The sequence below is a fragment of the Dufourea novaeangliae genome, unplaced genomic scaffold, assembly GCF_001272555.1.
Source record: "Dufourea novaeangliae isolate 0120121106 unplaced genomic scaffold, ASM127255v1 scaffold199, whole genome shotgun sequence".
Lineage (NCBI taxonomy): Eukaryota > Metazoa > Arthropoda > Insecta > Hymenoptera > Halictidae > Dufourea > Dufourea novaeangliae.
This window is the reverse complement of record NW_015374073.1, coordinates 94295-112066: the sequence shown is the minus strand read 5'-3', so window position 1 is coordinate 112066 and position 17772 is coordinate 94295. Positions and strand designations below refer to the sequence as shown.

Sequence of the window (17772 nt, the reverse complement as noted above, 5' to 3'; positions counted from 1 at the left end):
TAATATTATAGAAGTGGGAAAGTAGTGAAATAATCAAACACACTATAATATCATCTACTGAATAGCTATTTATTACAATAATTCACAAAATTTTATCTTATTATGAACATAAAATTTTAATTGTTGTTAGTATTTAGAGATATAACTATTAAAAAAAACTCAAAGTATTCTAGGTTGAATTTTCTTTATATCATGGTGAATTTGTATTCTTTGGGCTAAATGAGACGCACGTAGATTAACTAAAACTTGTTTTAAAAATGGAGTTAGAACAGTTAGGTACTCGGGCGACGATTTGTTAAAGTTATGTTTTCAATGTGGTTTAGACACTTTTATGTGCCGTACATGCCTAGAACATGTATTCTTCTAATAACACAAGTTAAATTTCAGTTAATTGGGTATTTCTCCGCGCCATAGTGAACAGAAAAAAGTACCTTTTAATAGACGTATTTAAACTTAACAAGGAACAAGTCAGCAAGAAAATTGCAATGAATAATAAGAAATCTTTTGTATAAAGAAGGTGATACAAAAATTTAATCAATTGTTTGTAGTTTTAATTTTTTCCAAGTTACGAAAATGTTATTCATTGTTTTGAAAGAATAGTAAGTCGTACAGGAATTATACCAGTTAATAGAAGTAATTTTTTAAATGGCTTTGCAGTTCCCATAATTTATTTGGGAAAAAGAGAATATTTTATATGAACGAGGATAATACAGTGCCTCAATGAGAATATACTATATTAAGAAACAACAAATGTAATACAGGATCATTTAACATAAGAAAGTCAACATGTTACAGACAGTCGAGGTCATAACTTGTTACTCACAAGGAGTAAGAAAATTCATATGATTAAAACTAAAGCAAGTATTAATGATGGCAGACTTAAAATTGTCAACCATTATTTTTTTGTGTCGGTAAAAATAGTTGAATTATAAATGGTGGCAAGATAAACGAAATACTCAACGTAATGATTTCTTTTATATGCTTTAGATATGTACGGTTATATGTTATATTATAGTTGACAATTTAAAGCATTCTGCGCTTTACATACCTGTTATGTCTGATGGAAGCACGTTTGAAAAACTGGTGACAAAATGGCGCGTGAGCAGAATCGGTCAACATGTTCATAGAAACTATTTCTATTTATGTTTAGGGGAGAAAAAATTAAACTGTCGTCTCATTGGTTGCAAATAAAAACCTGTTTGTATTTTTACTCAAATCGTAAAAAGCTCATATTTATTATTAATTGTATAGAAACTGAGGAATTTCTCTGCATATCATATTTGATTATAGTTCCATTAATGAAAATTATTAAATATGACCAATATCTGTAATGCATACATGTTAAAGTGTATGTGTCTTTCTTATGAAATATATTCTACAATGAATATTCCATAAATCAATCTCACAGTATCAAACTGCACCTAAGTCTCTGTTAAAAAGGATACACTCAATATACAGCAACAAAGAGTAAGTAAAAAAAACTTCTGTTAACAGTGTAGATATATTTCTTTAAATGCGAAACTCATTTAAAGTTGAATATAGTGACAAGTACCGCTACAAAACTTCATCAGCAACAACTGAATAGATTTACAAACGATGATATCATGCGATCATTCAGCGTAGTAACATTAATATTAATTTTATTTCAATGATAATACGTTGCAAAGCAACATCGGTGATTAATTCACACTGATTTCCTTAACATGTTTATGAAATATTTCTTCTTATTATAATTGATAAAAAGATTATGAAGACTTTTACTTCTGTTACTATTAATTGTTTCCGGAATATTCAGGCAGGTTTGTTAATAATTTCGAGACGGAATGCTGAGATTTTTAATCCGTGTAAGCACGTTTCTACCTACGCCATATTTCTTTTCTCTCGCCCACGATGTCCCTTCCACTCACTTCTACTGCAAGAATCGTTATTTATGGCAGTAACGAAACACCTGATTATTCTCAGACAATTAAATACACTTTTATGGTCTCTCTGCATTTTAATGGATTATCGACACGATAAATGAAATTGTATTTAAAGCAAGCCGAGTGATTATGAGTCAAGACGAAAGAAAATACAAATTCTTTTTGTAACACATAAAAACTAAACCCAGGAATTATTAGTGTAAAATAGTTTCAACAGAGGCATTTAAATAATAAATTATTTTATTATGTTAGAAGTAAAAAATAACTTTTTTTTGACTTGTTCCTGAATTGTTTAGTTTTTTAATTTCTAATAAATTTGTTCTTTGTATGTATTTCTGTAATGTTGGATGAGTATGTTTTGACATAGCTTCGTAAATAATTTCTGACCCAAAAATTAATAATTTATACTCTGGATTCTATATTACATACTACTTTATTTGAAATAAATTAAATAAAAATTACTTTGTTTTGATACATGGTAAAGGTAGTTTATGTCATTTGCCGTTGAAATATAAATAGTAAAATACTCGAAGCAATAGGTAATTTTTCGTCTGTATTTGCAATATTCTATATCCAAATATATTAAAAATATTTTTTTAATTGAACGTTTAATAAGTATCTGTTTATAATTATAGGACACACACTGGATTAAATGGAGTATAGTAAATACGATGTACTGTTACCATAATCGTTAATACTAGAATTCTTAGTACTATAATATAGACTCACCGAGAAAGACTGATAAACGTATGCGCGTTTATGTTCCAGTATAGTCTAAAAAATATTTAAATGAGTATGCATATGGTGGTATGCGCGTGTAATAATTCTATACTTACAAAACGGTACATACTTGTTGATGACGTGATTCTTCTGATCTTTGCTTGCAATTGGTGTAGAACCCACATATAACTTTCAATAATTATAACCATGTTTAATGATTTAATGATTGAATGATTTAATAAACACTTAAACTATAATGTCAATAAGTTATTGTCACTTCATTTATTAAGTAAATGAAAAATATGTAATTACAAAAACTTCGACAGAATTGAATATGAATTTGTAATTACTTCTCGCGGCTTTTTATTACTATTACAACACATGATAGGGACATGATAATATGTAATTTCTGGCTCTCAATTACATACAGGTGTGATACAGGAAGGTTTCTGCATGTTCATCAGAAGATAATGTCATTTATTTTCATGGCTGTTCTTGTTTTTTGTAAATTTTTACATTGAAAAATATATGAATTAAGATACGTTTTTACATAAAATACATGTAAAGTTTTTTAATAATTATTAATCTAATTTTTTATGTGCTCAAATTCTTACTCGGTTCTTGAAAGTTCTGAGACAGTCGATTACACATTTGCATTTTCTGTACATATGAATAATATTGCAAAAGTGAATTTTTAAATCATGCTGAATAACGTTGCTATGTAATCAGCACATGCAATTTTTAAAGAACAATGCACGATTCTAAATCAATGCTTTATCTGATGCTGGAACGAGAGGAAATGGTAGTATCAACCTTATTTCAAAATCAAGTACAAGCACAGACGAGATATAAGAGTACACCACCGGAAAATAGTTGGCGCCGAATGTAAACGTATCTTAACGACTTATATCTCAAAAAATTCCTCCCAATTTGCTCCTTCCGAATCTGAAATTGCTCCCACAGCACCGTTAATAGTTAATGAGATATTCGCAAAAGAAAAAGCAAAAATTTGTTCTTAACAAAATAGGTAGTAAATGGCCTTTTTCCACAAATATTATGGCACCAAAAAATTGCTCCTGATCTGTTTTATAATAATCAATAGTCAGATATCTCAATAACAACGTATTAATGAGGAGCAAACGAAATATTGTTGTTGCATAGAGGTTAGGTAATACGTTATATGGTAAGCGCTCGTTTATTGCAGCCTTCGGGGTTATAGAGCTTGGTAAAGACAAAAGTTGTCAGTATAACGTTGTAAGAATTGTCCAAAATGAACTAAACGGGGGACGTATGACGGGATACAGTGTAAACCGTTGCAAACAATTGTGATTTTACCCATGTTCTTGTAATTACTGGTTCCCAGATGCTAGAGTGTACTAATCTACGTTCTTTAAGCTTCGAATGTAATTCGTTACAAAGAAAAATGATGCCTGTTTATGTATATGTATATATATATTTATACCTTATTATATTTATACCTTCGCCTTTAAAGTCCGCTGTAACATAGAACATGCTGTTACGAAATAAATGCAAAATTCGCAGCCATTTGCTCGATATTATCTTCGTTTTACAATACTTTACCGAAGACAATACCGATTGCCCAGGCCTCACCACAAGGAGGTTGCTGCGAGTGAAGGCCCAAGACAGATAGATGGAATCACAAGTTCTGCGTCTATCCACCTTTCACAAAACACCTTATAAATAACTTAAATCTTAATTATCTAATACTATCGGTACAAAAATCCCTCGGCGGATGACTTTTTTCTTGAGCTTAAACCTATAAAAAACTAAGTTCCCTCGTTGGATGTCTTCGTTCTTCAGCTTAGAGCTACTATCTTAACCTTTTCAGACCTGGTGGTCACATTTGTGTAGATGAACTATTAGATTCGGAAGGAGCAAATTGGGAACAATTTTTTGAGATACAAATCGTTAAGATACGTTTACATTTGGCGCCAACTATTTTCCGGTCATAAGATGATAGATCTACCCTATACCTATGTAGTCGGTGGTACAAGTGTTCTACCGAAGAATAGTTGGCGCGAAGTATTAGTATTTCTTAACAATTTTCATCTTAAAAAATTGCGCCCTATTTGCTCCCTCGGAATCTAAAATTGCTCCCATCGCAACGTTTATATTTACATAATCAGATATTACAATGTTCCTGGAATTCTGGTCCCCGACAGCCCCGAAGGCTGCAATAAACGAGCGCCTACTGTACATGACTTCAGAACATTTCTTAACAATTGTTATCTTAAAAAATTGCTCCCAATTTGCTTCCTGGGAATCTAAAATTGTTTCCATCGCAAATAGTATATTTAATGAGATATTCGCAAATAAAAAATCAGAAATTTGTTATCTGCAAAATAGATAGTAAATGGTCTTTTTGCAAAAATATTATGGTACCAAAAAATTGATCCTGATCTGTTTTATAATATTCAATGGTCAGATCTCTTAATAACAACTTATTAACAAGGAGCAATTGTAATAATATTGCATACATGTTACACATAGGTAGACAATAATTATCGTAAATGACTTTATTGACCTCTATATTTCATTCGTTTCAGGAAGTACGAATTCTTCAGGGGTATTCTTATCATTTTATTCCTCAAATGTCGCAAACTCTGTTGTTTCGGGATTAAGTTTTAGGATTAAGGGAAGGTTGGAAAACGCCAACAGAAGGTAACTGCAGTGGGTATCATGATAGGATGATACAAAAGAAACGTGTAAATGTTTTTGTTGATACAAGTGTGAACGCGTCTTGAACAATTATGTGCGTACGTCGTTAACTAGGAACTCTCACTTCAGAAGAGGAGAGAGAGGGCAAAAATGAAAAAGACAATAGATTGTCGTTAGGATTGAGTCAATTTTTTCGAAATAGCAAATAAGAACGAGAGGAAATGAATTTCCTGAAATAAATTCGAATTTTATGCATTTACATCATGTACAAATGTGTGAAATACAGAAAAAGAAAATTTTCATTTCAACAGTTTATTAAAGTTCTTAACTCAATAAAATCCTTGGAGGAAGAAATAAATTTCTGTTGAATCAACGCATCTATAAATTGTTATAAAAAATGTGACTTTTCAAATTGTGTTTAAAATTGTGAATTTTTTAAATTCATTTTTACAATTTATATTCTTAAGCTACTTTAAAAACGCGTTGCTACTAATGGAAATAAATGTCTTGTGTTAGGTAGACAAGGAAATGAAAGCTCTAGGGCGATTCATTGAAGTTTCCATGTCACAATTAAAGGTTTCATGACGTGAACATATTGACAATCGTAGGCTATGATTATATTAAAAATATATTTTATAAATTATTGTTATTATAAATGGAGTATGATGATGTATGTGATATTTTAATAATTAAGTTTTTTTTGCTCAAATAATTTATCATACTTATTTTTAAGAATTATGATTTGAATATAAAAAGTTCTTTGCTATGCATGAATACTATACACCTTGCATTTCCGTCGTGGACATATAAAAAAAAGTGTTAGTATTACTTATCGATTCAGTAAAAACTTGCTTACGAATAATATTATCGAAGGAAATATTATTGCAATACGTTTTTTATTGAAGTGTTAGTTCGAACAACATCCAATTCTGGTCGTGGACACATGGAAAGTACTTTGACTTATTGTTAGCGCGTCGTGCGCATGACTCAACGTCACAAAATGGCGGACGAATCGAAAAAACAACACAGTGGTTCCAACTTCATCACCGATGACAACGTTTAGTTCCTTGTTTTTGTTTCAGAGAAATTCTCATGAGAATAATCGAAAACTTTTGTAACAATTAATCTCTGGCACTCATCACTCATTTCAGGCATGTAACATTATTTCGACCATTATTTTTATATTATAGTGACATTTGTGCGTCTTACATTGTTCCTGTGAAACTCTACATTTCCTCTATGATTCGAAAGCAATTGCTCTGAAAGTTTCTGTCTCCGCGTTTTATGTGATGATTTAAATATTATTCTTAGAAAGACGCTTTAATATTTACATTCTTGCTTTAAGAATGAATTTCTTTGTATATCACAATTTTTTTCATATCACATACCTATATAAGCTGAGAACAACTTCCTATTACCGTAATAAGACATAATGAATTGAATTTTTGTAAAATATTAATAGAAGTTTGATTTTGTTGAATACTTCTGTTGAAAGGATATTCAAGCCTTAATTGGGCAAGTTTCGTAGCCTATATAAGATTTTTAAGCCATTCATTCTGTTTGCTTCCGATTTAACGCTTTCATAAACTTTGAATATATATTCTTCAAGGAAGATAATGAGATACATTACGAAGGAGTACCTCGCAGGCTATTAACGTACGGTAAAACTTTCTAAAGGAACATAGTTCGTTTAACCTCACAATTTCACGTTAGCCACTCCAATTAATTATTTTAAAGAGCCGAGAACAATTGATGATAAACATGACTTTCTTAGACATCAAGTGCTATTGTACTTTTTATGACTATTCAGTCCTGAATTATTTCTTCTTATTACTACTTTAAATTCGTATATTAATTATAAAACCTAGAGACTTTATTACCGATTATCCCTAGGGACTACAAATTCTATACAGGATCTTCCAGAAATACTCCAACTTGAACCTAAAAAGTGAAGTTACATATACGGGCCACATTATTTTATTTTACTATTTCTGTTATAATAACCCAAAATAAGAATGACTTTGAAATTAAAGTTGATAAAAAAGTTACAAAACATTAATAAAAAATTATTATTTGGAACAAATGTTTTGGATTATTATTGAGTTGATCATAGAATATAATTAGAAACTTGAACATAATAGTTACATTTTTTTGATTTTTATTATTGCAGACAAGCACTAATAGACAAAATACAAATAAAGGGAAGTTTCAAAATTATATGAAAACGTTTGCAATATATGGAAGACAATCAAATTCATTTTACTGTTGTTATATTATACATTAAAATTGAAATTTGAAATACACTCATTCATACTCCATAGCGATGTATAAAACACAAGAATTTCAAACTAGGGACTGAAATGTTATCTGCTGTGTGTAATTGACACTAAAATATAGCATGTTCTTTTGTAAACGAAATTTAAATTCGATCATCGAATCTTAATTTCAAATTACAGTAAAATCGTTGGAGATTGAACTTCGACCTCAATTTACTAAAAAAAAAATTCAATTTTATATTGTGCAATAAGTTCATCAAGATGCATTAGGATCCTCGCTAGCAAGCTACGTTCCTGGGTCTGTACGTAGTACGTGCACGTATGCCCATCGGCTCTATCCGTGGATTACATAGACTCTAGCTTGAAGACCAGCGAGGGAGGAAGCAGCGGAGTGTTTGTAGCAGGGAATGCGAAAGGTGGTGGGAGTACTCGTAGCTAGGCTGATGGTAGGGAAGGTATATGGAGGTGGTGGTGGCGATGGCGGCGGCTGCGCCGGGTATTTGGCCTGGGCAGCCGGCAATTCGGTGGATAGAAAGAGAAAGACGATCGGAATGGAAAGGCAGTCAGGTTAGCCGAGCAACGGTGGGAGAGGCTAGGGACGAGGCGAGACAAGCGATTTAGCTGCTGCTGGTTCGGCAAGCCACGAGTTCGAGTGTCGAGGTCCCGTTGCCCGTGCCGTGCCTGCACCGCCGGGAGAGGCGTCATGAAAGCGCGCCAGTTGACCGAGTGTAACTCTCGTCGGACGAAACATTATATTTCTCATCGTTGATACTGCATTGTCTGTCGTTCTCCGTTTTTCGTGGTGAACCTGTTTTCGTTAGCGCGCGTGTTGCACCAGCTCGTGGTTGTCAGTTTCCCTACGTTCTCCCGTTGAGTGATGTGTCCTGCCTTGTTCCCGAAATCGCCGATACCCTTACCAGTGAACTAGGACAAGGTGTGCTCGTCAACGGACGTGGTACGGGTTGTTACGACGAAAATATCCGGGTTATGCGTTCTGTGATACAACGGTTTCATCGGTTCTGTGATCGTACTCGGAATGGTACCTTGACATATTGATCCCGCAGGTGTGGCCTCCACGAGGAAACCGAAGAGCGATCGAAAGAATGAAAACTCGTTTCTGTCAATAGGTACAGGTCAGTTTCGTCTGTGCCGATAAGTTCCGTTTCGTGGTCGGCATTTCACCTTGACGTTAGGGAGATTGGATGTGGCGGCACGTTTCGACCGATAGTTTGACTGTGAATCAGTGCTGAGTACGGCAACCACGCGAAACCGTCAAATATCTCAGTGTAGAATCACCTTGGGTACCGAACACACAAAGGGGCAAGACTGGGCTGAATTCGAATTCTCTTCACGTTCCGTGCCGTTTTCTATTCACACACTCCGACGACGAGCCGTCGTTATAACGTTAACGCGGGCCGTTTACATTCCAGAAAATAGTTGAAAGGCAGATTCAATAAATCAACGAGAAACGAAGAGAAGTTGGCCCAGAGTGTTAAGCCACAAATTTTCTGTCGCTCGATTCGTTACTTCGTCGTCTCTCGCCTGCGCTGAAGGGGTGGCATCCCTCCCGGTCGTTATCCTATCCGAAGTGTCCCGAACGAGGCGAGCGTTCCAAGGGGCGAAAAGTCTTATCTGGAAACGAGCATTTCGTCGCGGATTCTACTTAACAGAAGTACATTACAGTGTTATCGAACATGCCTGTCGCCAATAAATGCGATTGTTCTCGGTGATCCAATTCAACGGTCGATCGACGGTATGTCGGTCGTGTCAGCGTGTCCAGTGACTTTCTAGTCTGAATACTAGGAGGGTCGAATTAAAAGTTGTCACCGAATTGTATACCGGGGGCCGAACAGCTTTCGCAGTCATGACGGAAGGCGGAACCAGAAGAGCGAGAAAAAAGAAGGCCACGTGATCCCCGTTCTCGTTCTTCGAACACTCGATTAGGAATTACCGGGAAAGACTCGACCGAAGTGGTGAAAATCGGCAGAGAACGGCGCGCGGTTTGTTCGTGGCACGGGTGACACGTGGGCATCGTAACATTCCATCGAGCGTAACCAAAATTTCCGTGACGAAGGCAAAAGAATAAAAAGAGGAGTGTTCCGGTTAATCAAACTGAGGTCAGCTTTGCGGATGGATATGGCAGCAGCTGTCGTTCCTTCTGGTGTTCCTCGCGCTCGCTGTTGTTATCGACACCGTGCTACCTGTCAGTCGGGCGAACAGGTGTTGTTGCAAGGTGTCCAGGGTGGGATACGTGATTTCTCGTGATACGAGGCACGCGGAGGAAATTCCAGTGTCGTCGATCGATCGAAAGACAGCGGTGGCACGTTCTCGGATGCCCGAAAGTGTTTACCGGCGAGATTTTTAGTGAGCAAGTAGGCTAGAACAGAGGAGGAAAAAGGGGGTGAAAGATAGGAAGGAAGCTGAAGTGGATAGAATTCGTTGCATCGTTGCCACATGATTTCGTTAAGAATGAAGAGTACGGTTGTCAGTCACCGAGAGCCGAAATCCACCTTTTACGGCACTCTGCTTTTCTTTTTGACGCTGCTTGCTGAGGTGAGTGGAATGGAGACGGATAATCGTATGAATCTAGGACGTTGTTGGTCGAATGCCTTTCTGCGAACAACTTGTACGATGCACGAGAGTATGACACTTGAGACACGATGTCTGCGATTACATTCACTTCGATCTGAAACGTTTTGGTCTGTTTACCGCCACTTTTCTTCTTGGCTTTAATGTACACCTGGTTATTAACAATAACAGTCAGTATTCTGTCATAAACAATTTGTTTTTAGAAAAATTCGTTAAGGAATTTCTACGAATTTTGTTACTATTGAGGATAATATTAACAATGATACTTTGTTACATCCTTTTTTAGGGTAACAATTAATAGCGTTCATGCTGTTATCAAATTTTACTGCTTTCTAAATATTATTTTCACTTGATTACTATCTCTAACTATTTGTCCGTCGTTAATTAACATTTACCCTGTAAGGTACATATTAAGTATACCAATAAGTAATCCACTATATTTTGAAGAAATCAGAAGCCTATACTGTTTTTGCAGCATTTTCGTTTTGTAACTACTAATATGTAAATGTTTATCCTAACCTTAGTTTAAAAATTTGTATATACTTTCTGTTCGATATAATGTTTTCATTGAATATAAGATTTTACACGACATTCGGAGTATCTATATAGCACTTATTACTCGAGCAGAGAATAATTAATCTGCTTACCTAATCCACTATTTATTTTGAGCGATGTATACGTCTTATAATTAGACCACCTTCATAATCTCTGATATAATTATGAAAAAAAAAACGGAAGAAACCGTTTCTCGACAAGTAAATATTTAATTTAACTGATTAATAGAACATTTTAAAGCAATAAGTACATAATACTGCATTATCTTTATAACTGTACGACGATAAGTTAAATCCTTTCGAGATACTCAATCTCTTGGTTTGCAAAGTAGTAGTACTTTTTACGATTATACATATCATAAAACAATACAAACTTATCGTTATATATAAATATACTATTAATTTCGTTTACAGTTTCAAACAGTAACACTACAATACAATTGTGAATTCTTTCCTTTCGTGAGTTTTATAAAGCAATTAATTTTTTGTCTATTTTTCAGAAACATATTGCGTAATGAAACAATTTCTGTATATTGTTCTTAACAGTGAACTTTCTACTAGTCCACTAAATCTCAGAAGCATTAAATACTTACTCGATAATACATTTAACAAAGATACAGGAATGTAGAAAAAGTGTTAATGGAAATCCTAGATAAAATACAGTAAAGTTTAGAATAGTGCAAAAAATATAGATCGGATCAGTAAAATCAGTCCATGTCCATTTTTTTTGTTTAATCCGAACAAATTTTCGTTGATATTCAATAGTCTGTCGGTTATCGCAATTAATTCTGTAAATACACGAAGCGAAGCATTTATTGGTGAAAATTAAATTACTACATTATTCAGAATATCGTTAGGAATATTTCACTTGTAAACATATATGACGAAGAGTTCACCACGAAAATGCATACAAGCACGACATACATTGGACACTAATGAGGTCCAGTTCAGGGGGAAGCAAGTTCCTTGCTGAATGCTTTAACCTGCAGTCTAACGACGTATTATGAGTGAGAACGTCGATCACCACTAATTAAGAGGTCAGACCAGTGTAATGGTAAAAAAAAATCGAAAATTTGTTTTCCGCATTTTTCAGTAGTCAGAAAAACAAGCCCCTAAAATAGTTTTTTGAAATTCAAGCGGAAAATGAAATTAAAAATTTCCTTATTTACTCTTATTCCTTATAAACTCTTGCACGAATAATTCGCAAAAATACACTCTTCCGTTACTTACACGCGTGTGGTGGGACAATGTTATGTGACCTGTGTGGTGGGGTATCACATACACCAATTTTTAAAAAAATTTTAGTTCTGTGTGTATTTAATTTAACTATGCACAAAATAATTAGAAATTGCTCTTTACTCTAAAATAAACGCGTGTAGGTCCCAATCTTACCTCGCGGAGGACAGTAATCAACGATCAAAGGCCCTTTTGTTGATCTACGAAAAGGAACAAACAATGTTTCCAGACGTCGAAAAACAATGATGTTTACAAAAAGGACACGTGAGAACGGACGATTAAATACAGCCGACAATTTGTGATCAATTCACGAGCAGCCGAGCTGGAATTAAATAAAAATTGTCCTTAACATCTTAACTGCACGACGCTAAACACGTCTATAAACAGAAGAACATGGTTAGAGGGCAGCTACTGACTCAGTAAAAATGTAATACCATTTCTCGAAGCGGTAGAGAATATCATACCCCACAGTCGTCGGGTTAATTATTTATGGACATGTACAAGGAAAAAGAAGTCAAAAACGACATAAACCATGTAACGACAAGGTCTTTTTATCGGCTTATCATGAAATTCCTAAACGTTGAAACCACTTCCTTATCCAATGTATACCGTGCTTAAGTTTATTTTTATAATAGAAGCCACGCCCACTGATCAACGATATTTCCAGACAGATGTTATAAATGGCAGTGAAATTTTATTTTAATTAGAAGATTATTTTCATCGTTTTTTATGATTACATTCATGTCTCCAGCTGATAGTTGTCATGCGTATATTGTGATAGGTTTTCATGTTGTTTGTATTATTCTATCCTGTTCACTTTTACTGTAATTACGAAACGAAGCATTCCCAAATGGAGATATGATCATTTCGCACGCATCCCGGACCTGACTGTACCCGGTCTTATTGTGGTATGAGTTTCACAATTCGTAATTTCCGTGAAATGAATCGTTTCCTTAGACGGAAATCCAGCGTGACGAACGTTGAAACGTCATTTGGACAAGCACATTGTCACGTATACATATAGTCGTTTCTTGGACCACGAATTCAGGGGTCAATGGGCATCAGTGCATTTACACGAGACATCGTACTCGACAGTTGGGAAAGTCAGCCGAGTTTCGCAACCCGGGGACCGAAATCGGCCAAGCAAAGAAGATTACCATAGATGTTGTCAGGGTTCCCCTTCACCGAACGCTGACAAAATCAATGATTTTATTTCATTGCTAGCTTCTTTCGCATTTATTAACGCGATCATTTTGTAATCCTGTTCAATTGAAATCAGCAATGTTGGAATGAATAGTACATACTAACTATTTGAGTCCGTCATTTAAAAAATGTACACCATAGTGACTATAGTCAGTTCTTTTAAATTTTAGCGTTTTATTTATCATATAATGTTTATTTGACTAATTTATATGACATCCTACAATTTTGACCGTCAGTTTAATGATCATGCATAATAATTAGTTAACGAATATTTGTAATGAAAATCAAACGTTTCAATTAATTTACCTACACAAGTTATCTATCATAGCAAAGCGAAGTACTAATAGTAAAAATAATATCTTTTTAATGATCTGAAAAGAAATTATTGTTGTCTCATCAGAACTATTTCTGATCATTTAATAGTTGGAAATAATAGTGGAAATTAAGTTTTCTTGTGAACAATAAAATACAAAGCAAACATTACATAAAAGAAAAAAATTCTACTTTAAAGCAATTAAAATTACGAATTACTGAGGATTTATCGATACTGTAAGTAATATAAATTATTTAGTAACGCCCCCGCAATAGTTTTATAATTATAGACCACTATAGAAGAAGAAAATCTACTGTGGTGAATGGTAATGCATTCGACATATTTTTCTTAAATGAATAGATAAAATCAAAGCTGTATAAACATGTTGATTAGCAGAAAACCTGAAATAATTAAAAAAGAAATACGGAAACATATGGGAACAAAATCAAGTACGGAAATACGTAAAATACGGAAACCATCGAATATATAAAATATAAACACGGAACTTACCAGATAGTTGAATCGTATTCATGAAATATCGAAAATTTCACACCAAAGCTACATGTGGACTCAGAATATATTAAAACCGATTCACACAATTCTGTGAAAAGTATCGTCAATTTGTAGCAATGTTTGTTTGTCACATTTTCACATTTCTTAGAAATCAATGTGTGATATATTATCCGATTGGGTCACCTTTGCCAATCTAAATTTGTTAAATAATGTGCTACACAAATTTTTTTCATTGGAAATAAATTGTAAATTTATGCACATAAACATCTTATTTCATGTAATCATTTATTTTATGTATGATTCATCGTGTTCCTGAAATTAAAAATGTTTATCTCTGCTTTAAAAGTTATTGTTTTATTTATTGTTGAATGGTTCTTTGACATGTACATGTACGATATGCAAAGAACATTTGTCCTTCTAACATTATTTTGTTAGAAAAACTGTAGGCATGGACTGATAATGTTTCAGTCGGGTTACAAATACATGTTACTCCAACTATAAAAAGGGCACGAAGTTATCTTGCAATTAAATAAATGCAGCTCCTTTTCCCTCTGGAAAATATGGTAATTTTTATTTCAACATTGACCAGTGACAAGTGGAATATAGTAGAAGTGTTAATAATTGCAAACAATGCAACAGTGCTCAACCCTCGTGCAGTGTTCAATAAATTATTGTATTACTATTTCTTTAATTCAATTGGTCCTGAATTAAAATCGAATTAAGGTAACATATTTGCCTATCGTTAAATTGTAATATATGTAAGTTATTAACGTCAAATTAACTAAAAAATTTCTATTATAAAAGATATAATTAACAGTGCAGGAGGGTTAATGCCTAAGTACCATAAAAATAATCTATACTAAACAATAACTAGAGTATTTAGTAATTTCCACAAAAATGTAAACAATTTCCCTCGAAGAGTGGAAATGATATTTCCTTTATTGTATTTTAACACACTTCAATTAACATGGTGACCATTACGATTTATACGTTCCAATCATCTTACATCTATAGAATGCACGACTGTCTGAAACTCAATCTAACAAATTGTTTAATAATGTTCAGAAAGGTTCTCATTTCATTTGGCATTTCATGGAACCGTTAGTAAACACTTTTTATTTGAATTACAATTTCTACAAATTAATCTTAAAAAATCTGTATTTGCATAAATATCGGCCATCTATTCATCTCGATGTATGAGAATAATTGAGGATACTCAATAACTTTTAATACGGCCAGGGACAATAATGACATAAGCATACTTCAAACGGCTATTTATTTTCTAATAGTCTTATAATAAGAAGTAAAGTAACTTTCAGGCAATTTCTTGAACCAAACGAAACTCAAATCGCAATGGAGGATCGAGAATATAGTTTCACGACTCGAGGAAAGTTTCTTTGGCGAAAGTCGAGCCGCTTTATACCCAGCGAGGTACGCAAGAAATGAAATTGTTCTGCGTTCGATCGATGGTCCACGCCCATTTCAATTGTCTTTAACTCTGAAATATTATTCATTCCCTTGGAATATTCATTCCCATCGTGCGTCGATGATCAACGTACAGAGTTACAGGGAACTATACAGTAGATCATTTACGTTTGCTAGTGAACAGTAACTAGGCTAGGTGAAAGTAAATAAAGCAATGATCGACGTAAAAACAATACAAAGGCGAATATTCTAGACTCTAAACAGACAGCTCGAAGGACAGGAAAAATTTAATTTTTACATGTTTCAAGGTTATTCTTTACAAGTAAGTCGCAATAATCGAAAAGTACGTTCTCGTTACCATCATTTTAAAGGCAGTCTTAAACGAAAATTGATGTTCCTGTTTGAAAAACGGCCTGTTGTATGGACAAACAACGAAATAGATCAAATTTGTATAGCCTTTTATGAAGATTGGATACCTGAAAACAAATGTCACTTTTAAAAATTGTACATTACATATTCACTGATCACGCTGTTCTTCTGGGTCTACAAATATTGTTTGGAAATGGAAACTTTCGATCAACTAGTTTCCAGTTGTTTAGTAGAAATAAATTTATATTGTGCAAATAACTCTTGAAAGCTGAATTTTTACATAGTTTCGGGACTAATTTCATTTTACTTTCAGAATCTATCGTGTGGAAATTAATATATGTATGGCTGGAATCAAAGTTTTACCTTGTATACCTCAAATAATTGCTTAATGAAAATAGAAAACTTTAAATCGTAAACTATATTTCCCTAAAATTAGAAGAATTTTCTTGATTTTATAAAGTGGGCAGAAGTTTTTCAGTCTTTATCCTTTTTTAACAGCCTGTACTTATTTTTTATTTTTGCACCTTGTAAAGAGTTGTATGTAAAGAATTTGAAAATTGAAATGGTGTACCTTCAATGTTGACTCAATTAAATGCGTAAAGAATGTAGCTTTGCACTTTCAACGGAATCTCAAAGACTGATGCAGATGGTACAATAACATATTTCCAAAAGGAAATTTATTGCACTGTCCTGGAGTGTTTGGGCAGACAAGTGAACAAAATAGACATACGCTAGACGAGATGCAAGATGCGCGTATGATGGGTCATTGGAATGTTATCAAAGTAAATTACTCATAATCAGTATTAATGACAGCTACAGAAAGAAAAATTAGTAGAAGCATGATAAGATGAATTTCCCGAGAATTATATTTCCACGTATCAAAGAACTTATACCTCAAAGAACATTCGAATAGAAAGCTAAGATTTTACACATCAGAAGCTAATTTGAAGAAAAGTTTTATTACATTAATGTAATGTTTAATATATAATGTTAAATATTATTGTTTATTACTATTTAATCAACATTATTATTACGGTATTATTATGGTATTCAAGATTATCTTTTATCTTTCTTTAACGAAATTTTCATGTTAAAATGTCTGTCATTTGATACACTTACTTCGATGCTTCTTTCCGTAAAAATACGTATTAAGGGAACTTTCTCATTAAAACGCTAAAAAATAAATGATTTTTAGGATACTTTCTGTACAAAACTATACAATATACAATAGTAAACAACGTTGTGGCCTTTATTTATATATTATTCAGATATATGAAAAAAGAATTTTCTTTCAAGTTCCTATAGTGGTACGATTTTTTAGGTGCCGCTCCAATGCATTGGTAAACAAAGGCGTCCATGGTAGCCAACATTACTCAATGTAGGATTGCCTGAAATCAAAAAACCTAATGAATTCTTAAATGTTATATCAATGTCTATTGTATCAGTCTTCGATCATAAATTTGGAGCATGTATCTCGTTGATATTAATATTTGTGTGTGTAAAATTATCCTTCCTTCAGAACTTCTTGGTTCAAACGTGTACCAAATATCGCCATTTTATTTTTTGTGGCTCTTTTAAAGTATTAGTTGCACGAAACGATAGAATTTTATTTCATCGGTACAATGTGTGCTAATCTATTTAAAAATGGTCAAAAATGAAGATGCCTGATTTTTGGATTGAAGTCTTCAATTATTTCTGTTGTGATTGCAACGTAGACAGAGGAAATATCAAATTTTCCGACAAACTTGAATAATGTTTTGTTAAATATGACGAGATCGGGAAGACACAGTGACATTATTGGCCCAGAATTCGGGGCTCATGACCGTCTGCTAAATTAAGCACTTACTACGAACAGCCTGTTCGTCGAATGTATTGCAAATAACTGACGTTGTCGACTTAAAGGGACACCGAAGTTACGCTTTCGGCGAGTCATGCTTAAACGTGGCGATATTAATTGTCACCCCACAGCTTAA

The 17772-nt window shown here is 33.6% G+C and overlaps 1 protein-coding gene across 1 annotated transcript in view; it reads left to right on the top strand.

The window, feature by feature from the left end:
- The first annotated feature begins 10066 nt into the window (after nt 1-10066).
- Nucleotides 10067-17772, top strand: part of LOC107190411 (tyrosine-protein phosphatase 10D) — a 52750-nt gene continuing 45044 nt past the window's right edge. Inside the window, exon 1 of the mRNA XM_015579208.1 lies at nt 10067-10150. Within this exon, the coding sequence (XP_015434694.1) occupies nt 10067-10150 (84 nt within the window). The remainder of the gene's footprint in view (nt 10151-17772) is intronic.